This window comes from Cetorhinus maximus, chromosome 20, assembly GCF_964194155.1.
Source record: "Cetorhinus maximus chromosome 20, sCetMax3.hap1.1, whole genome shotgun sequence".
In the NCBI taxonomy this organism is placed as follows: Eukaryota; Metazoa; Chordata; class Chondrichthyes; order Lamniformes; family Cetorhinidae; genus Cetorhinus; species Cetorhinus maximus.
This window is the reverse complement of record NC_135898.1, coordinates 31,154,118-31,176,455: the sequence shown is the minus strand read 5'-3', so window position 1 is coordinate 31,176,455 and position 22,338 is coordinate 31,154,118. Positions and strand designations below refer to the sequence as shown.

The following is a 22,338-nucleotide window of genomic DNA, read 5'->3' as shown; positions in this document are numbered from 1 at the left end:
AGAATTAAACATCTGTTTTACAGGATTAGACCCATGGAACTAGACAACAGACCCATGGGACTAGACAACAAACCCACGGGGCTAGGCACCAGACCCATGGGACTAGGCAGCAGGCCCAGGGGATAGGCAGCAGAACCACAGGGCTAGGCAGCAAAACCATGGAACTAGGCAGCAAACTCACGGGACTGGGCAAAAGAACCACAGGACCCGGCAGCAGACCCACGGGACTAGGCAGCAGACCCACGGAACTAGGCGGCAAACTCACGGGACCAGGCAGCAGACCCATGGGACTAGGCAGCAGGCCCAGAGGATCGGCAGCAGACCCATAGGACTAGGCAGCAGACCTATGGGGCTAGGCAGCAGACCCATGGGGCTAGGCAGCAGACCCATGGGGCTAGGCAGCAGACCCAGGGGACTAGGCAGCAGACCCACAGGGCTAGGGAGCAGAACCATGGAACTAGGCAGCAAACTCACGGGACTAGGCAACCACAGGACCAGGCAGCAGACCCACGGGACTAGGGAACAGACCCATGGGACTAGGCAGCAGACCCACGGAACTAGGCTGCAGACCAATGGAACTAGACAGCTGACCCATGGGACTAGGCACCACCCCACGGGGATAGGCAGCAGCCCCACTGGACTAGGCAGCATACTCACGGAACTAGGCAGCAAACTCACAGGACTAGGCAGCAGACCCACGGGACTAGGCAGCAGACCCACGGGACTAGGCAGCAGACCCACAGGACTAGGCAGCAGACCCACGGGACTAGGCAGCAGACCCACGGGACTAGGCAGCAGACCCACGGGACTAGGTAGCAGACCCATGGGACAAGGCAGCAAAGCCATGGGGATAGGCAGCAGACCCACGGGACTAGCCAGCAGACCCATGGGACTAGACAGCAGACCCAAGGCACAAGGCAGCAAACCCACGGGGATAGGCAGCAGACGTACGGGACTAGGCAGCAGACCCACGGAACTAGGCAGTAAACTCACGGGACTAGACAGCAGACCCTTGGGACTATGCAGCCGACCCAGGGGACTAGGCAGCAGATCCACGGTACTAGGCAGCAGACCCATGGAACTAGGCACCAGACCCACTGGACTATGCAGCAGACCCACGGAACTGGACAGCAGACCCATGGGACTAGGCAGCAGACCCATGGATCTAGGCAGCCAACTCATGGTACTAGGCAGCAGACCCATGCGACTAGGCAGCAGACCCACGGGACTAGAACCATAGAACACTACAGCACAGAAAACAGGCCATTCAGCCCTTCTAGTCTGTGCCGAAATATTAGTCCGCTAGTCCCATTGACCTGCACCTAGTCCATAACCCTCCAGAGCTCTCCCATCCATGTATCTATCTAATTTATTCTTAAAAACTTAAGAATAAGTTTTATTCTTAAAACTTAAGAGTGAGCCCGCATTTACCACGTCAGATGGTAGCTCGTTCCACACTCTCACCACTCTCTGAGTGAAGAAGATCCCCCTAATGTTCCCCCTAAACCTTTCCCCTTTCACCCTAAAGCCATGTCCTCTCGTGTTTATTTCTCCTAATCTAAGTGGAAAGAGCCTACTCGCATTTACTCTGTCTATACCGCTCACAATTTTGTAAAAATAGGCAGCAGAGCCATGGGACTAGGCAGCAGGACCAGGGGATAGGCAGCAGACCCACAGTGCTAGGCAGCAGAACCATGGAACTAGGCAGCAAACTCACGGGACTAGGCAGCAGAACCACGGGACTAGGCAACAGGCCCAGGGGATAGGCAGCAGACCCACGGGAATAGGCAGCAGACCCATGGGACGAGGCAGCAGACCCACGGGCCTAAGCAGCAGAACCATGGAACTAGGCAGCAAACTCATGGGACTAGGCAGCAGACCCACGGGACTAGGCAGCAAACTCACGGGACTAGGCAGCAGACCCACAGGACTAGGCAGCAGAACCATGGAACTAGGCAGCAAACTCATGGGACTAGGCAGCAGACCCACGGGACTAGGCAGCAGAACCATGGAACTAGGCAGCAAACTCATGGGACTAGGCAGCAGACCCACGGGACTAGGCAGCAAACTCATGGGACTAGGCAGCAGACCCACAAGACTAGGCAGCAGACCCACGGGACTAGACAGCAAACTTACGGGACTAGGCTGCAGACCCACGGGACTAGGCAGCAGAACCATGGAACTAGGCAGCAAACTCATGGGACTAGGCAGCAGACCCACGGGACTAGGCAGCAAACTCATGGGACTAGGCAGCAGACCCACAAGACTAGGCAGCAGACCCACGGGACTAGACAGCAAACTTACGGGACTAGGCTGCAGACCCACGGGACTAGGCAGCAGACCCATGGGACTAGGCAGCAGACCCACAGAACTAGATAGCAGACCCACGGAACTAGACAGCAGACCCATGGGACTAGGCAGCAGACCCACGGGACTAGGCAGCAGACCCATGGGACTAGGCAGCAGACCCACGGGACTAGGCAGCGGACTCACAGGATTAAACAACTGCTTTACGGGATTAGACAGCAGACCCACAGAACTAGATAGCAGACCCACGGAACTAGACAGCAGACCCATGGGACTAGGCAGCAGACCCACGGGACTAGGCAGCAGACCCATGGGACTAGGCAGCAGACCCACGGGACTAGGCAGCGGACTCACAGGATTAAACAACTGCTTTATGGGATTAGACAGACCCATGGAACTAGGCAGCAGGCCCATGGGACCAGGCTGCAGACCCATGGAACTAGGCAGCAAACCCATGGGACTAGGCAGCAAACTCACGGGACTAGGCAGCAGACCCACAGGACTAGGCAGCGGACTCACAGGATTAAACAACTGCTTTACGGGATTAGACAGCAGACCCACAGAACTAGATAGCAGACCCACGGAACTAGACAGCAGACCCATGGGACTAGGCAGCAGACCCACGGGACTAGGCAGCACACCCATGGGACTAGGCAGCAGACCCACGGGACTAGGCAGCGGTCTCACAGGATTAAACAACTGCTTTACGGGATTAGACAGACCCATGGAACTAGGCAGCAGACCCAGGGGATAGGCAGCAGACCCACGGGACTAGGCAGCAGGCCCATGGATCTAGGCAGCAGGCCCATGGATCTAGGCAGCAAACTCACAGGACTAGGCAGCAGACTCACGGGACTAGGCAGAAGACTCACAGGATTAAACATCTGTTTTACAGGATTGGACAGTAGCCCCATGTGATTATGCAGCAGTCTCTGGTTGAGCAATAGTCTCACAGGATTGAGAAGAGCAAGGAACGACCTGAAGTAGATCTTCTATACTGGAAGAGGGCTAACTTCAATGGGATGATAAATTTCTAGTCAGGATAAAGTGATGCCAAAGACTGGCAGCAAAAATGGCAACAGAACAATGGATAATTTTCAAGCAGGAGATGTTTCAGGCATAGGCTAGGTGCATTCCAACAAGGCCAAAAGACAGGGGAACCAAAGTCGGGTCTCCTTGAATGACGGAGAGATCAAGAATATGATGAAACAAAAAACAGTGTGTGACGCATGTCAGGTGAATTCTGCACTGAAGAACCAGTCCAAATACAGCACATTCAAAGGGGAAGTGAAGAGGAATAAGACTGGCAAAGAAAGAACATGAGAATAGAATGGCAGTTAACATGAAAGGGAACTCAAAGATCTTTTACCCACATGTAAATAGCAAGTGAATAGTAAAAGGCAGGATGTGGTCTATTTGGGACAAACAGGGTGATATATGTTTAGGGGTGCAGGGCAAGTCTAGAACGCTTAATAAATGCTTTGAATCAATGTTTACCAAGGAAGAGAATGCTGACAAAATATCAGTGGAAGCAAAGATTGTAGAGATAACGAGAAGGGTAAAAACTGATAAGAAGGATGTACTGAAAAGGCTGGCTCTGCTTAGAGTGAATAAGTTGCCTGGTCCTGATGGCTTGCATCCCAGCTTGCAAAGGGAAGTGGGGTGGAGATAGCGGAAGGCCTTCTCATAATCTCCCAATCTCCCTGGATACAGGGGAAGCGCCAGAGGATTGCCAAGTGGCAAATGTGACGTCCTTATTCAAGAAAGGACATAAAATGTTTCTAGTAACTACAGGCCAGTCAGTTTAACATCAGTGGTGGGTAAGATTTCAGAAACAATAATCGGGAGGAAAAGATCAACAGAGATTTGAATTAATTAAGGAAAGCCAGCGCGATTTGTAAAAGGCAGATCATGCTTGACTAATCTCATTCAATTTTTTGATGACATAATAGAGAAGAGGATGTTGCCTAGATGGATTTTATGAAAGTGTCTGACAAAGTACCACATAAAATGCTGGTTAACAAAATTGAGGCTCATGGAATAGGAGGGTCAATGTCAGCTTGGATAAAAAATTGGCTTAAGGACAGAAAGCAGCGAGTTGTGGTAAATGATTATTTTTCAGTCTGGACGATATATAGACTGTGATGTTTCCTAAGGGTCAGTGCTCGGTCCACTGCCTTTTTTGATATATATAAATGACTTGGATATTGAAGTACAGAATAAAATTTCAAAATTTGTTGATTCCAAACTTAGAGGAGTGGCAAAGAATGAGGATGATACCATTTGACTCAACCGGACATAAATAGGCTAGCAGAATGGGCAGACTCATGACAGATGGCATTTAAAACCAGGAAATGTGAGGTGATGCATTTTGACAGAACAGATAGGGGGAGACAATATAGACTTAATGGCACAGTTCTAAAGAGTGTTCAGGGACAGAGGGATCTGAGTGTTCATGTGCAGAGACCGTTGAAGGTGACAGGACACATTGAGAAAGTAGTTAGCAAAGCAGAGGGAATCTTTGGCTTCATAAATAGGTATTGAGTACAAAAGCAGGGAAGTTATGCTGAACCTTTATAAAGCTCTGATTAGGCCACAGCTAGAGGATTGTACCTAGTTCTGGTCACCACGCTTTAGGAAGAATGTGAGTGTCTGTGAAAGGGTGTGGAGGAGATTTACCAGAATGGCTCCAGGGATGGGGAATTTTAGTTACAAGGTTAGGTTGGAACAGCTGGGGTTGTTCTCCTTGGAGTAAAGTAAATTGAGGGGAGGTAGAGGTGTATAAGATTATGACAGGTTTAGGTAGACAAAGAAAATCTGTTCCCATTAGCTGTTGGTACAAGAACTAGGGGACACACATTTAAGGTTCTGGGCCAGAGATGCAGGGGAATGTGAGGAAGAACATTTTTATGCAGTGAGTGGTAATGACCTTAACTCGTTGACTACGAGAGTGGTGGAAGTAGAAATGATTAATGATTTCAAAAGGAATTGGATGAGCACTTGATCGAAATAAAGAAGCAGAACTACGAGGATAGAGCAGGGGAATGCGACTGACTGGATTGCTCTACAGGGGCCAACTGTATGAGCCAACTGTGCCATTATGATGCAATCATTAGATGCAGTCTCCCATGGGATTAGACAGAAGTTGCATAGGATTAGGCAGCAGACTCCTTGTAGAGTGAATCAGAGGACAGATAAGATTATTCCAATGTATGATATTAGATATGCAATTTTAATTTCTCTAGTTTGATTTTAACATTAAAATATCTTTGCAGAAGTTGCAGGTGATTTTCTGACCAGTGCCAGTTCAATTCAGTTTGTTGGGGGTTTCATTGCTACTTTGAGCACATAGTTTAGGCTTACATAATGGGAGATGGGGACGATGCGATGATGAGTGGTAGCAGGAGGGATCCTGGAAAAAGGGGGATGTGGAGATCCTGCCGATAATAATGACAGGAGCTCAGTATCATTTTTAATTTCATTTCTTGTCGGGCAGTGGGCCCAATTAACAAGCTGGCTGGATACTAGATGGGAAAGCCAGCAGCAGGAGGTCACAGTTGGGGACAGTCCCTGGCAATCGGAGGTCAGGGGTTAGTTGAGGGTGGAAGGATAGGTGGCAGGGTTGTTCATCATGTCAGCGAGGGAGAGGCCATGATTGCCAGCAGGGAGGCTGAAGGTTTGCTTGAGGGCCTGACAAACATTCATGGTCCTCTGGGCCCACAAAGAGTGCTCTAAAAAGTACCTGTAAAGTTCTTTGTTAACACTATTTTTACAAAATGTAATGCTTCCTTAACTTGTTTAATTCTATTCTAAAGGCAGATTTTACAAAACCCCATTCATGGTGGTGACTTTGCCTGCAGAAGCTTAGATTGCTGGTGAGCTCCTCAAGATTGGAAAATTGTGAGACACATGCGCATAATTTTCTGTGATGTGCTCCTGGTGGATGAGGCTCACGGCTAGGAATGCAATCTCTTAAAATTGGCTCTTGACTGTAGAAAAACTATTGCTTTTAATATTTTTTCGTATAGTAAACTGACTGCAATTCCTCAATCCTATTTGATGTCTTTTTCACAGGAACTGAAGACAGTAATGCTGTTAGTATGAATGTTTCAAGTTCTGTGACAGTTGAGGCCAGTGTGCCAGTCCAGCCAGACAAAACGCTGTTGCGTTCCACTGCCCGCCTAAAACCCAAACTGGAGGGCGTTCTTGTGAACCATCACGATCACAAGCCTAAAGCTGGGCTGCGAGTGCATTTCAAATTGCCTGAAGATGACACTGGAAGTGAGCCTTCATTTCAGAGGGAACATAACACAACAAATGGACAGAGTACCTGTGCATCGGGGCCAATTTCACCCACAAAGGAGCCCCCACCAGTATTTGCCAAACCAAAACTGTGAGTAGTTAATAACAAATGCAGACCTACAGAATTATCACATTGTTTAAGTAGTCTGAAATGCTGGGAGATCAAGGGCAGCACATTTCCTGATTGATATCTTCTCACCACGATGCTATAGTGGAAAGTTGTCACTAACAGTTCTATTGACTAACGATTTCTTCAGTTTCGAGTGCATAAAATTTTTCTGCCACCAAAACAGACTTGTAGCACTCAACAATGCATAAAATTTGGATGCATACTTTAAGGTTATAAATCTCATGATAAATTCATGCTGCCAGTTGAAGAGGGCCTGGAGCAAGGAATGTCTTGTTCTACTAATAAAACTCAGATGCATAGGGCAGAATTTGACCAGTTGTCTGGGCTGGGAGGTAGGGGACCTCCTAAAATGGTGGTGGAAGGTGTCGGTAGGGCTGTCGGATGCCATCCTCAGATATTTTCAACAGTGGAATGTCCGTGGCATGTCTGCCTGCCAGCCAGAGTTGGGTGACCTGTAAACCAATTAATTGGTCAATTATTGACCTTGCCAGCAATTTGCTGGCAATGGGACGAGCCCCTGCCACATGGGAGACTGCCAGGTAAACCATGTCGGCCTCCCAGCAGGTTCCAGGGATGGGGCCTCCCTTAACAATTGATCCCTGGCACATGGAAGGCCACCCTGGCAGCAATGGTTGCCCTCACAGCTGGGCTAATGGTTGCACCCCTCTGATTACCAGAATCTACTGTGCCTGCCTGGCCCCAGCACAGTGAAAAAAAGATTAATTGGCCTTCGAGTGTACTGCAACATTGAGGCACCTTCTTTCTCTCCCTGCAGCCTCAGTTGCGGCCACCTCTTTTGGTGCCAGTGCTGAGACTGCCAAGTTGCCAACCCTCTGATTGGACCGGCAGCTTTGAAAGCTGGTCCATTATCTTCAAGCAGATGGCAGTCTGGGTAGTGCTTCTTAGTTGGCTCCCGCTGGTAAAATCCTTCCTGACATCCTGCTGACCACCTGGGCTCAGGATCCACTTTTAGTCGCACCAGTAGGAGCACCGAAATAGACCATTCAGCCCATCAGTCAGCGTCAATGTTTGTCTCCACATGAGCTAGTTCATCCAATCAGACTCTTCTGCTTTCTTCAATATCTGTTAGCATCCTGTTTTTTTCAACAAACTGGCTAATTCCTTTAAAAAAAACATATACATAGACCCTGCAATGACAAAAGCTGGTAACAGTGAATTCTGCTTTCTGGCCAGCCGTGGTTGCAGAATTTGGACCCTGGGATCCTGTCCAATGACCCCAGAACTTTGAGCAAGATAGCAACCCCCAGTGATTTCAGTGCTGTCTCTGATGAAATATGCGGCAGTCAGGGACAGGTCGCACGACTTAAATACATTCAGTGTGCACATCTCACCTGGATTCTACCAGAGGCTGGAAAATTGGCTGTCCACTGCCAGTTATGAGACAGTCTGTTCACAACTTCCCACCACCCCTAGGGGAAAAATAGTTGCCCCATCAGCCCCCTTTGTAAGAGGGCTACATTGAAAAAAAATTGATAACGGACCCCCTCCCCAACTTGCCATTGAGGCTCTTATCATAAAAAGGAAAGGGCAAGGCAGTGAGATTAGAATTCATAGCTCCAGTTGAATAGCTGGATGACAGCATGAATCAAAGTTAGAGTGGTATTGTAACCCAATTCTCTGATATAGTCTCCTGCCCTGACAGGCTCAGCTCCCAGCAGTGCAGGATTGCTGAGTAAGCCTCCACTGCCCCGAATAAAGAGTATTTCCTCTGCAATTTGGTTTCATGTAGCATTTAAAGCAACAAAGAGTATGAAAGTCATCTTTACTGTAGACTTTGAAGACTGATTATGTGGTTTGAAGTGTAAGAGGTTGCTGGCTGATTGAGTGAGTTGTCGTCGCAAAGTTGGGTGAGCATTCCTTAGGATTGTTGTTTATCCAACTCACGGACTGTCATGGTCTTCTCTGCTTTAAGGAGAAGAACACCAACTATTCTAGCCCTCCACATAACTCTCACCCTGGTATCATTCTGGTACTATATCTCTTCACCTTGAGTATGATATGATAGCTATTGCAGAGATGTGGTTGCAAGGTGACCAAATACGAGACCTGAATATTCAAGGATATTTGACATTTCAGAAGGACAGGAAGAAAGGAAAAGGAGGTGGGGCAGCTCTGTTCATAAAAGATGAGATCAGTACAGTAGTGAGAAATTATACTGGTTCAGAAGATCAAGATGTAGAATCAGTTTGGGTGAAGATAAGAAATAGCAAAGGAAAGAAGTTGCATAGTTTATAGGCTCTCAACTGTAGCTACCCTGTAGGACAGAATATAAATCACAAAATAGTGGAGGCTTGTAAGAATGGTACTAAAATAATCGTGAGTGATTTTAATCTTCATGTGGATTGGATGAATCAAATTGGCAAAGGTAGACTTGAGGGTAATTCATAGAGTATTCGGGACACTTTCTTAGGACAATATGTCTGGAACATTCTCAGAGACTATGTCAAAATCTATGGATTGTCCTCACTGCATGTCATCATTATCCTCCTGCAATTGAGTAACTATTAGGGCCTCCAGTGCATCTCCATGACAGGAGCATTATCACACAGGGTATTTGTATTGCCATAAGCCAGACTGAAGTTAAACATTCATAGATGCAACGTGAGGATCTTATGGTGTCTCCTCCAGGCATGTCATCATCCTCCACAAATTTATCAGCTATGAGGGTCTCCCGAGCACACCTGCCTTGTCTGACCAGTGAGAGGGCCTCATTGCTGTCATTGTCACCTTCAAGGACCTCCTCACCCTCATCACCGTTGGCTCCTTTCTCATCGGAGGAGACCTCCAGCTCCTGCACCTCATCCTTAGCCAGCTCCTCTCCCCATTGCAGCGTCAGATTGTAAAAGGCGCAGCAGGCGATGACGATGTGTGACACCCTCTGTGGATTATATTGCAGGGCTCCAAACGGTCCAGGCACTGGAACCTCATTTTCAGCATCCCAATGGTCTGCTCCACTAAGTTGCGAGTTGCAGCATGAGCCTCGTTATACCATCGCTCTGCTGCAGTCTGAGGCCGCTGCACGGGGGTCATCAACCACACCCTCTGTGGGCAGCCCTTGTCCCCAAGGAGCCATCAGTGCAGCCTCTGTAGACCCTGGAAGACGTCAGCGATCTATGACCGACTGCGAATGGAAACCGTGCGCAGACCTGAAGGATGCGTTTGTGGCGGTTGCACACCAGCTGCACATTCAGCGAATGGAATACCTTGTGGTTGACATAGTTGGCCCCTTGTTGCGGCGGAGATCTGAGCACCATGTGAGTGCACTCAATGGCACCCTGCACCTGAGACCTGGGCAATTCCAATCACTCTTGTATCTTGGCTGTCCTGGTCCCGGGCGAAATGCACCAAGTTATGTGCCCTCGCAAAGGTGACATCCTCATGAATGCATTTGTGGGTGCAGGCTTTAGATATCCCACAGAGGTCACTGGTGGTGCCCTGAAAGGAGCCACTTGAGTAGAAATTGAGCACCATTGTCACTTTCATGGCCACTAGCAGTGGATGCCCTCCATGTCCACGTAACGCCAAATCATGCAGTGGCTGGCAGATGTGACTGGATGACTCCAGGATGGCATGTTACCTCCCTGGTGCAAGGATGTCACAGAACGGCTGCAGGGCATTCTGAAGGGGGAGGGCGAACAGTCAGAGGTCGTGGTTCACATTGATACCAACGACATAGGTAGAAAGAGGGATGAGGTCCTGCAACAAGAGGTAAGGAAGCTAGGTAGCAGATTTAAAAGCAGAATGTCAAAGGTTGTAATCTCTGGATTACTTCCTGCGCCACATGCTAGTGAGTATAGGAATAGGAGGATAGAGAGGATGAATGCATGACTGAAGAGATGACGCAGGAGGGAGGGCTTTAGTTTCCAGGGTCACTGGGTCTGTTTCTGGCGAAGATGGGAAGATGGAGCCTGTACAAGTTGGACAGTTTACACCTGCACCAGAACGGTACCGACATCCTTGCAGGGAGGTTTGCTTGTGCTGTTGGGGGGGGGGAGAGGGGGGGTGGTGGTGGTTTAAACTGATTTGGCAGGTGGATGGGATATGGAGTGGAGGTGCAGTCGGGGGTGATGCACAGCGAAATATAGAAGAGAAACTAAGTCAATCTGGAAGGCAGACCTGTTAAGGCATAAGGGAATAATGCAAAATAAAAACAGAAATACCTGGAAAAACTCAGCAGGTCTGGCAGCAACGGCGGAGAAGAACAAAGTTGACGTTTTGAGTCCTCATGACCCTTCAACAGAACTAAGTAAAAATAGGAGAGGGGTGAAATATAAGCTGGTTTAAGGTCGGGGGGTGGTGGAGGGTACGGGGAGAAGGAATAATGCAAGGCTGGATTAAATCTATTTTAATGCAAGGAGTCTTAGAAGTAAGGCAGATGATTGAGGGCGTTCATTAACACATGGAAATATGACATTGTTGCTATCGCAGAGACATGGTTGAGAGATCGGCAGGACTGGCAGCTCAATATTCCAAGGTATAGAATCTTCAAGCATGATGGGGCGATGGAGGGTGAGGTGGGGGGTGGGGTGGGGGAGGTGTAAAAGAGGAGGTGGTATTGCCCTATTGATCAAGGAGTCAATCACTGCAGTAAGGAGGGATGATATCTTAGAAGGTTCTTCAAATGAGGCCATTTGGGTAGAACTTAAAAACAAAAAGGGGGCAATCACTTTTCTGGGAATGTACTATAGGCCTCCAAACAGTCAGGGGGAGTTAGAGGAGCAGACATGGAGGCAAATCTCAGAGAAGTGTAAAAATAATAAAGGTAATAATAGTAGGGGATTTCAATTTCCCCAATATTAACTGGGATAGTCTTAGTGTGAAAGTCTTAGAGGGGGCTGAATTCTTAAAGTGCACCCAAGAGAGCTTTTTGAGCATAGAAAGTCCTACAAGAGAAAGGGCGGTACTGGACCTAATCTTAGGGAATGAAGCCGGGCAAGTGGTAGAAGTGTCAGTGGGGGAGCATTTCAGGGATAGTGACCATAGCTCTGTAAGATTTAAGGTAGTTACGGAAAAGGACAAAGATGGACTGGAAATATAGGTCCTGAATTGGGGGAAGGCCGATTTCAATTTGATAAGACAGAATCTGGCCAAAGTGGACTGGGAGCAGCTACTTGTAGGAAAGTCTACATCAGACCAGTGGGAGTCATTCAAAAAGGAAATAGTGAGAGTTCAGGGCCAACATGTTCCCTTAAAGGTGAAGGGTAGGACCAACAAGTCCAGGGAACCCTGGATGTCAAGGGATATAGAGGATTGGATAAGGAAAAAAAGGAGGCTTATGGCAGATACAGAGGGCTGAAAACAGCGGAAGCCCTAGAGGAGTATAGAAAATGTAGGGGGGTACTTAGAAAAGGAATTAGGAGAAAGAAGAGAGGTTATAAAAAAACACTGGAGGGTAGGATAAAGAAAAATCCCAAAGCATTTTATAAATATACTAAGGGCAAGAAGATAACTAGGCAACGAGTAGGGCCCATTAGGGACCAATGTGGCAATCTGTGCATGGAGCCGGAGGACATAGGTGAGGTTTTAAATGATTACTTTTCATCTGTGTTCACTATGGAGAAGGATGATGTAGGTGTAGAAATCAGGGAGGGGGACCGTGATATACTTGAACAAATTAGCGTTGAAAGGGAGGAAGTATTAGTGGTTTTAGCGGGCTTAAAAGTGGATAAATCCCCAGGCCCAGATGAGATGTATCCCAGGCTATGTGAGGCAAGGGAGGAGATTGCAGGGGCTCTGACACTAATTTTCAAATCCCCTCTGGCCACAGGAGAGGTGCCAGATTACTGAAGGACAGCTAATATGGTACCATTATTCAAGAAGGGTAGTAGGGATAAACCAGGTAATTACAGGTCAGTGAGTCTGAGGGACAGGATTAATCTCCACTTGGAGAGTTAGGGATTAATCAGGGATAGTCAGCATGGCTTTGTCAGGGGGAGGTCATGTCTATCATTTTTCGAGGAGGTGACTACTTATACAGATGAGGGTAGTGCAGTTGATGTAGTCTACATGGACTTCAGTAAGGTTTTTGACAAGGTCCCACATGGGAGAATGGTCAAGAAGGTAAGAGCACATGGGATCCAGGGCAATTTGGCAAATTGGATCCAAAATTGGCTTAGTGGCAGGAGGCAGAGGGTGATATTCGAAGGTTGATTTTGCTATTGGAAACCTGTGAAGAGTAGTGTACAGCAGGAATCAGTGCTGGGACCCTTGCTGTTTGTAGTGTACATTAATGATTTAGACGTGAATATAGGAGGCATGATCAGTAAGTTTGCAGATGACACGGAAATTGGTGGTGTCGTAAATAGTGAGGTGAAAAGCCTTAGATTACAGGGTGATATAGATGGGCTGGTAAGATGGGCAGAACAGTGGCAAATGGAATTTAATCCTGAGAAGTGTGAGGTGATGCATTTTGGGAGGATTAACATGGCAAGGGAATACACATTGAATGGTAGGACCCTTGGAAGTACAGAGGATCAGAGGGACCTTGGTGTACATGTCCATAAATCCTTGAAGGCAGCAGCACAGGTAGTTAAGGTGATTAAGAAGGCACATGGGAAACTTGCCTTTATTAGACAAGGCATAGAATATAAGAGCAGGGAGATTATGTTGGAGTTGTATAAAACACTTGTTAGGCCACAGCTGGAGTACTATGTGCAGTTCTAGTCGCCACACTATAGGAAGGATATGATTGTTTTCCTTAGAGCAGAAAAGGCTGAGGGGGACCTGATAGAGGTATACAAAATTATGAGGGGCATAGATAGGGTAGATAGGAAGAAGCTTTTCCTCTTAGCGGAGGTGTCAATAACCAGGGGTCATAGATTTGAGGTAAGGGGTAGGAGGTTTAGAGGGGATTTGAGGAAAAATTTTTTCACCCATAGGATGGTTGGAATCTGGAACTCAGTGCCTGAGGGGGTGGTAGAGGCAGGAACCCTTACAACATTTTAAAAGTATTTAGACGAGCCCTTGAAACGCCATAGCATACAGGGCTACGGCCAAATGCTGGAAAATAGGATTAGAATAGATAGGTGTTTGATGGCCGGCAAGAACATGATGGGCCGAAGGGCCTGTTTCTGTGCTGTATAACTCTATGTGACCAACCAGTTCCTTAGACATGCATTGCCTTCAGCGACATTGGTTCTTAGTTATCTGCAGGAATGAAAGGCGGCGTCTCTAGACCCTGGTTCTAGCTAGGTGCTGACCAGCGACAGCTTGCTGTGGCTCTTCGGCAGCTTGTGTGAGAGCCCCAGTCGTCCCTTATTCCAGAGGGTGCTGCTCCTCTCTCTGCTCAACCAGGCACTTCAGTCGCTCTCTTCTCCGTCGTCTTCGCTCTCTACACCACGAGGCATACGGCTAGTTCACCAACCTCCATGATCCTGATGTACTCCTCCTGCAGGATGAAAGAGAGAGATGCTTGGGTTAGTATGGGTGTACTAAGAACTTTGTTTGGTTAAATCTGAATTTCCCTTAACGCACCCCAGAGAGTGCTGGCCCCCACTTGGATGGCTGGCGATTAGTGCGCTGCATCGCTGCACAAAACTGCACCAGCTGCTTTGCCCATTGGACTGTATGCTGTGCTTTCAGCTCAGGCACAGGCATTCTCCTAACCCGTGCTGCAAGGCTGCACTGTTAGCTTGAAACACAGGGGACACTGGTCCAAGCCGGGGTAATAACACTGCAAGGGACTGTGAGCGCCTTCACCAGCTTTAATAAGGAGATTGTACAACGTGCCCAGTCATCCAACTGTTCTGCAGTCCACTAAAACACTCAATAGTTTGCAGTCTGTGCCCGACGGATGAGAAGCTTTGGAGCACTTTACGTTGTTTGAGTGGGCAGATAAGCTAGAGGCCTGACTCCAATCATATAAATGTGGCTGCGCCTGAACTGTCTCAGCTGCAGAGGAATGGTCACTTTATACAAGGTTTCCCTAATGCGTGGCCGCTTCCGTCGAACAACCCCTCCCCCCGGCCCCGCACGTACTTGTGCGCTACCTTCAACCACAGGGCAGCCTTCGCCCCATCCCCCCCAAAATTGCCTCAATTGCAGGACAGCCTTTCCCCCCTCCACCCAAAGTTGCCTCAACCACAGGGCAGCCTTTGCCCACCAAAGTTGCCTCAATCGCAGGGCAGCCTTTGCCCCCCCAAAGTTGCCTCAACCGCAGGGCTGCCTTTGCCCCCCAAAGTTGCCTCAGCCGCAGGGCAGCCTTTGCCCGCCAAAGTTGCCTCAACCGCAGGGCAGCCTTTGCCCCTCACCCCCCGACCAACACATTTCAACGTTGAAGTCCAACAGGCATCCCTCGCGAGCACTCCGCTACGTTACTGTGCACTCACCTCCGAGTTCCCCTCAAAGTGCAGCCTGCCAAGTGCAAGCCTTTTGTGAAATATATTGGTGTGCAATCATGCCGACGTGGGTGGACGATCCAGTGGAGGGGGATGAGTCCGGCAGGCTAGCCTTATAATGATATGGTCATGTATTACAGTGAGGTTCCCGACATCCAATGGCGTGAAACGTGGCCTGCCATCGATGGGCTGAGCGGATGATTGCAAACTGGTTTCACATTGTGAAACCAATTTTTGGCCTTCTTGCCATATTGTCCGTTCACGCCACTGAACACGCCCGACGCCAGAGGGCACGGATGATTCCGCCCAGAATTGAGGAATTTCTTTCCTCAGAGTCTCATTAGTCTTTGAAATTCTCCTTCACAGAGAGCAGTTGGGTCTGGGTTATTGAGTGTGTTCAAAGCTGTGTTAGACAGATTTTTGATCTGCAAGGGAGTCAAAGGTTATGGGGACAGGCAGGAAAGTGGTGCTAAGGCATAATCAGATCAGCCATGATCTTATTGAATGACTGAGCAGGCTCAATGGGCTGAATGGCCTGCTCCTGTTCCTATTTCTTATTCAGCAGCCAGGCTGCCTTTCCATTGCTGGGAGCAATTGCACTTTTTATGCAGTCTCCTTTTGACGGACTTAAAAATATATATATTAGTGATTTCATGTTCCGCATCCAAAATGAGCTACAATGTTTGAGTTAAAAACAAAAAGCTAAAAGCTACTGCGGATGCTGGAAATCCAAAACAAAAACAGAATTACCTGGAAAAACTCAGCAGGTCTGGCAGCATCGGTGGAGAAGAAATCAGTCTGCCGAAGTGTCATGAAGACTGGAAACGTTAACTGATTTCTTCTCCACTGATGCTGCCAGACCTGCTGAGTTTTTCCAGGTAATTCTGTTTTTGTTTTACAATGTTTGAGTGTTGATTTAAATGGGTGCTGTATTTAAAGCTACCTTCAGCCATTTTGGATATTGCCGTCTTTGGGAATGCCATTAATAACAGTGAAAAGTTGTTTTGCTGCAGTACGTTGTTCATTTAACATTAGCAGCTGCTTTCCATTGTGGTCCAAGTTTTGCATTTTTTGAATTGAGTTGCAGACCCTTATTTTTCATCTGTGACCTTTCAGTTGCAAATTAAGTCATCACAAGCACAATTTTGAAGATGGACATCTTGTTGTGCATGGCTGCCCATTTTTTTGTTTTGAAGGAGAAAGAGGAAAATCACAGGCCAAGAGGTCATATGTTTATACCTGAGACAGCCTTAGCATCCATCCTCACCCAAACATAACATGTCTTCGGAGGAGATACCTTCACTGTTTTTGGTTGACAAAAAACACAGACCCTTAAGCAAGGTTGAGGACAGAGATGGCTCTGCCAGTGGCAAGTACTGCTAATTCCCAATCTGCCCCCATGTTGCTGAATGATTTCTGTTTGGCGCTATCCATTTGCTTCCCATGGATGCTGACTTTGCTCTGCTTCACTTGTCCTTCAAAGCTCAGCTTTCACCCTTCGCTGGATTATGCTGGACCAATTTCTTAAATGCTTATTGCTGCTCCCAAATTTGTGTGCACTTCACCTCCCTACAGCTGTTCCCCAGACCAGCTCTCTTGTCTGAATTGATCCTGTGCATTTACCTTTCACCGTCTCTGGTTTTATGGACTTTACTACTCACAGCCCTTGGGTTAAACTTGGGCTGCTCCTCACTCTTCTGTTGGTATATCGAAACTGCTGATGCGCACTGCTAGCAACTAAGGCCTCTGCATAACCTCCACCAGACCCCCGAATGTAACCATTCTCATTAGTGCCCATCACAAACTCCATACACCAGCCACTGATTCCATTCCCCTCCTTGGTTACTGTTTCAGGATGAACCAAGCGCTGTCCTTGCTGTGTGCAAATTAGCCGCCACAATTCCTGGATTACAACATTGACTATACTTATAAAAGTATTCATGATTTGCAAGAATCTTTGGATTACTGTGAAATCATGAAGGGCGCAATATAAATTCAAGTCTCTCTCTGTAACCCAGAGGTGATCCAGAAATCTGCCTAGTTCCCTGAAAAGGGATAAATATTCTATTACATGTTAGATAATTAATCTTTTTAAGCTTTATTCTTTTGGCCTAGTTGAAGCATAAGAAAATATTCTTTGAAGTATTGATTACAACTTTTTAGGTTGACTGAAGTATCATGAAAAAAACTGAACCAGTTGTTTTTAATCATAAAATTGTACTATATGGTTGCATATTTGCACCTATGTTTATACCTACCCTGTAAGTAATTCTTCACAACAGATAGCATAGTTGAATTGCTTTGCCTGACATAAGGCACCAGTTTTTTGTGCTATGGAAGAACACAATTTCCTTTATAAAATTCTATAAGGCACACAGTAAATAAGGAAGTCAGGGCTGTGAGGGGAAACAATATCTGTAGATCATTTTGCACAAAAGTATCCCATTCAAAATATGCAGAACTATTTCTGTCATCGTCAGAATGGTTTAACTGTCTTTTCTTAAGGGCATAAGATGGTCAGGAAGCCTCAGTAACTTAAATTAATTCTTTGACATGTTGTGACTCCCATTTTCTGTAATCTCTAAGATCAGAAATTAAGAGTATCTAGTCCTATGAAATGGAGGATACATTGGCCAGAATTTAATGTGGGCGATGGGAGTCTCGCCTACCAGTTAGGGCCCCACATCACTTTTCTCTGGGGAGGCTCCAATGCAATTTAATTCCATTCAAGCACTTACCTGGGCAATGTCAGGTCTCCAATCCAATTAAGCCGCCAGTAGGGCGGAAATCCGGCCCCTGAGAGCTGCTGGTGAATCAGAGGCTGGCAACTCTGCAGTACTGGCAGCACCACCAGGAGTGGCGGCTGCTGCCAGTACTACAGTGGGGCCTGCAGAAGGGATCAGCAGTAGATCCCTAGATAGAGGTGGGATGGGAGTCATGGGGAGGGTGTCACTGGTGTTGGGGGAGATTATGGGGTTTGATGGCTGGCCTCCCCAGATGGTGAATCCCCTGCCCACTGCTGGTTGAATTCCAGTGGCGACAGGATGAGGCCCTTAAGTGACCTTCAGGTGGGAATGCTGTCTGTAAGTGTTACTGCCCCTTACTTAATTGGAGAGAGGAGGCAAGGCGATGGGATCTCCACCTGCACTCTCCTACCCAATCACACGGACCAATTGCTCACCTCCAAATTCACCTGGCGGGGCCAGGGTGGGACCATTAAATTCCGCCCACTAAGTCACAAATTTTTGCATAGAAGGGAATCGTTCAGCCTAATGTCTGAACTCGTACTAGTTCTTCAAATGTAGTTATCTACTCCGTGGGCAGAATTTTAAGTCCTGCGGGTGGGCGCGTGCCTGACCTGATCGGGCATAAAATCACGAGAGAAGACGTCGGGCGATGGCCCCGATGTCACCGTGCACTCACGTGATATTTTGCTCGGCGGGCGCACGCATAAGTCACAGCAATTGTTTCCGATTTTTCATGGCCCGTCCAACCTTATGGTTGATGGACGGGCGAATCCTTGCAAATGCGGCCTTTGCATTTTTCATCAAACCTCATCCAAGGGTGGGATGAAATTTCCATTATGAAATAAAATAAAAATAAATATGTATGGGCAGCATTTTTATCAGCTATATTTTCAGGTGATTGTGATGCATGGACATTTTTTTCAGCTTTTAAAACCTTTATTTGGCCATTTTCAGGCCTGCAGCTCCCTGAAGCAGCTCTCTGCCTTCAGGGAGCTTTCTCACAGCGCTCACACGCGCCCATGGTGATGTCATCGGCCGCCCTCTTCCCACCTCCACCCTGGCAGCGCTGAGCATTTCAGCACACGTTTCTCACTGGCTGGCCATTAATTGGCCAGAATCACAGAGTGCAGGAGAGGCCCTTTGGCCCATCGAGTCTGCACCGACACATGAGAAACACCTGATCTATCTACCTAATTCCATTTACGAGCACTTGGTCCATAGCCTTGAATGTTGTGATGTGCCAAGTGCACATCCAGGTACTTTTTAAAGGATGTGGGTAAAAAGGTTTTTCCTCACATCCCCCTAAACCTCCTGCCCCTCATCTTGAACTTATGTCCCCTTGTGACTGACCCTTCAACTAAGGGGAACAGCTGCTCCCTATCCACCCTGTCCATGCCCCTCATAATCTTGTACACCTGGATCAGGTCGCCCCTCAGTCAGAGAAAGCTCCAACGAAAACAACCCAAGTCTATCCAACCTCTCTTCATAACTTAAATGTTTCATCCCAGGCAACATCCTGGTGAATCTCCTCTGCACCCCCTCCAGTGCAATCACATCCTTCCTATAATGTGGCAACCAGAACTGCACACAGTACTCCAGCTGTGGCCTCACCAAGGTTCTATACAACTCCAACATGACCTCCCTACTTTTGTAATCTATGCCTCGATTGATAAAGGCGAGTGTCCCATATGCCTTTTGCACCACCCCACTAACATGCCCCTCCGCCTTCAGAGATCTATGGACACACATGCCAAGGTCCCTTTGTTCCTCAGAACTTCCTGGTGTCATGCCGTTCATTGAATACTTCCTTGTCAAATTATTCCTTCCAAAGTGTATCACCCCACACTTTTCAGGGTTAAATTCCATCTGCCACTTATCTGCCCATTTGACCATCCCGTCTAAATCCTCCTGTAGCCCAAGACACTCAACCTCACTGTTAACCACCCGGCCAATCTTTGTATCATCCGCAAACTTACTAATCGTACCCACCAACATAGTCATCTATATCGTTTATATAAATGACAAATAATAGGGGACCCAAAACAGATCCCTGTGGTATGCCACTGGACACTGGCTTCCAGTCACTAAAGCATCCTTCTGTCATCACCCTGTGTCTCCTACAACTAAGTCAATTCTGAGTCCACCTTGTCAAATGACCCTGTATCCCATGTGCATTTGCCTTTTTTATAAGTCTCCCATGTGGGACCTTGTCAAAGGCTTTGTTGAAATCCATATAAACTACATCAACTGCACTACCCTCATGTACACACCTGGTCACCTCCTCAAAAAATTCAATCAAATTTGTTAGACATGACCTCCCTCTGACAAAGCCATGCTGACTATCCTTGATCAAACCTTGCATCTCCAAGTGGAGATGGATTCTCTCCTTCAGAATTTTCTCCAGTAGTTTCCCTACCACTGACGTGAGACTCACTGGCCTGTAGTTCCCTGGCTTATCTCTACAACACTTCTTAAAAAGTGGAACGACATTAGCTGATCTCCAATCCTCTGGCACATCCCCCATGGCCAGAGAGGAATTAAAAATTTGGGTCAGAGCCCCTGCGATCTCCTCCCTTGCCTCCCTCAGCAGCCTGGTACACAAATCATCCGGACCTGGAGATTTGTCCACTTTTAATCCTGCCAACACCTCCAATACCTTGTCACTCCCTATATCAATTTGCTTAAGAACCTCGCAGTCTCTCTCCCCGAGTTCGATACCTTCATCCTCATTCTCTTGGGTGAAGACGGATGTGAAGTATTCATTCAACACTCTATCAATGTCCTCTGGCTCCACCCATAGATTGCCCCCTTGGTCCCTTATGGGCCCTACTCTTTCCCTGGTTATCCTCTTCCCATTGATATACTTATAGAATATCTTGGGATTTTCCCTACTTTTACCAGCCAGAGCTTTCTCATATCCCCTCTTTGCTCTCCTAATTGCTTTCTTAAGCTCCACCCTGCACTTTCTGTACTCCACTAATGCCTCCGCTGATTTGCTCCCCTTGTACCTGCTAAAAGCCTCTCTTTCCCTTCTCATTATAACCTGAATATCTCTGGTCATCCATGATTCTCTGGGCTTGTTACCCCTTCCTATCACCCTAAAGGGAACATGTTGAGCCTGTACCCTCCCCATTTCCTTTTTGAATGGCCGCCACTGCTCCTCTGTAGATTTGCCCACAAGTAGCTGTTCCCAGTCTACCTTAGCCAGATCCTGCCTTATTTTACTAAAATACACTCTCCCCCAATCCAAAACAATTTTTTTGCAACTTGTCTATTTCTTTGTCCTTAACAAACTTAAACTGTACCATGTTGTGGTCGCTATCATTAAAATGCTCCCCCACCACCACCTCAGCCACCTGTCCGGCTTCATTCCCTAGAATTAGGACCCTCTACATATTGACCTAAAAAGTTCTGCTGTACACATTTCAAGAAATGCACTCTATCCAAGCCCTTAACTCTATGTCTATCCCAATTAATGTTGCGAAAGTTGAAATCACCTAATATAATTACCCTATTGTTATTGTTTTTACACACTTCTGCAAATTGTGCACATATTTGCTCCTCAATTTCCCGATGACTATCTGTGGGTCTATAATAAACACCTAACAATGTGGCTGCCCCTTTTTTATTCCTAAACTCTACCCACAAAGCTTCATTCGATGCCCCCTCCAAGATATCAGCTCTCCTTGCTGCAGTAACTGACTCCTTAACTAATAATGCAATGCCTCCTCCTCTTTTACCCTCTCCCCTGTCTCGCTTGAAGATTCCATACCCCAGAATGTTGAGCTGCCAATCCTGCCCCTCCCTCAACCACGTCTCTGTGATGGCTACTATATCATAATCCCATATGTCAATCCTCACCCTTTATTCATCCGTTTTACCTGTAGTACTCCTGGCATTAAAGTAGAGGCCACCCAGCCTTGCCTTACTCCCTTGAAACTTAATGCAGCTGTACTCCCTCTGATTTGATTGTTTTACTGTATTATGATGTGTCCCTATACTGCTAACATTCTGTGTCCCCTCCCCCTGCCGAATTAGCTTAAAGTCCTCCCAACAGCACTAGCAAACCCGGCCACAAGGATGTTAGTCCTGCTCTGGTTCAGTTGTAGACCGTCCCCCTTGTACAGATCCCACCTTCCCCAGAAATGGTCCCAGTGATCCAGGAATCTAAAACCCTCCCTCCTGCACCAACTCTTAAGCCACGTATTCATCTGCGCTATTCTCCTATTTCTGAGCTCGCTAGCACGTGGCACTGAGAGTAATTCAGAGATTACAACCCGGGAAGTCTTGCTTTTTAGTCTACTGCCTAACTCCCTGAATTATTGATACAAGACCTCATCCCTCTTTCTACCTATGTCATTGGTACCAACATGTACCATGCCCTCTACCTTATCACCCTCCTGAAATTGCAGTTGGGGACCAATCACAGTTGGTGGTCTGTTTCCCGACCGCTCTCAGGTCTGCTGATTGCGCGCACCTGCCAAAGGTAAAATTC

At 47.3% G+C, this 22,338-nt stretch overlaps 1 protein-coding gene across 3 annotated transcripts in view; it reads left to right on the top strand.

The window, feature by feature from the left end:
• The window catches only part of LOC144695004 (myopalladin-like), a 383,661-nt gene that overhangs the window by 214,625 nt on the left and 146,698 nt on the right, over positions 1–22,338 (top strand). For all 3 annotated transcript variants that reach the window (XM_078565852.1, XM_078565849.1, XM_078565851.1), the window contains exon 10: positions 6,382–6,700. In XM_078565852.1, the coding sequence (XP_078421978.1) occupies positions 6,382–6,700 (319 nt within the window). The remainder of the gene's footprint in view (positions 1–6,381; positions 6,701–22,338) is intronic.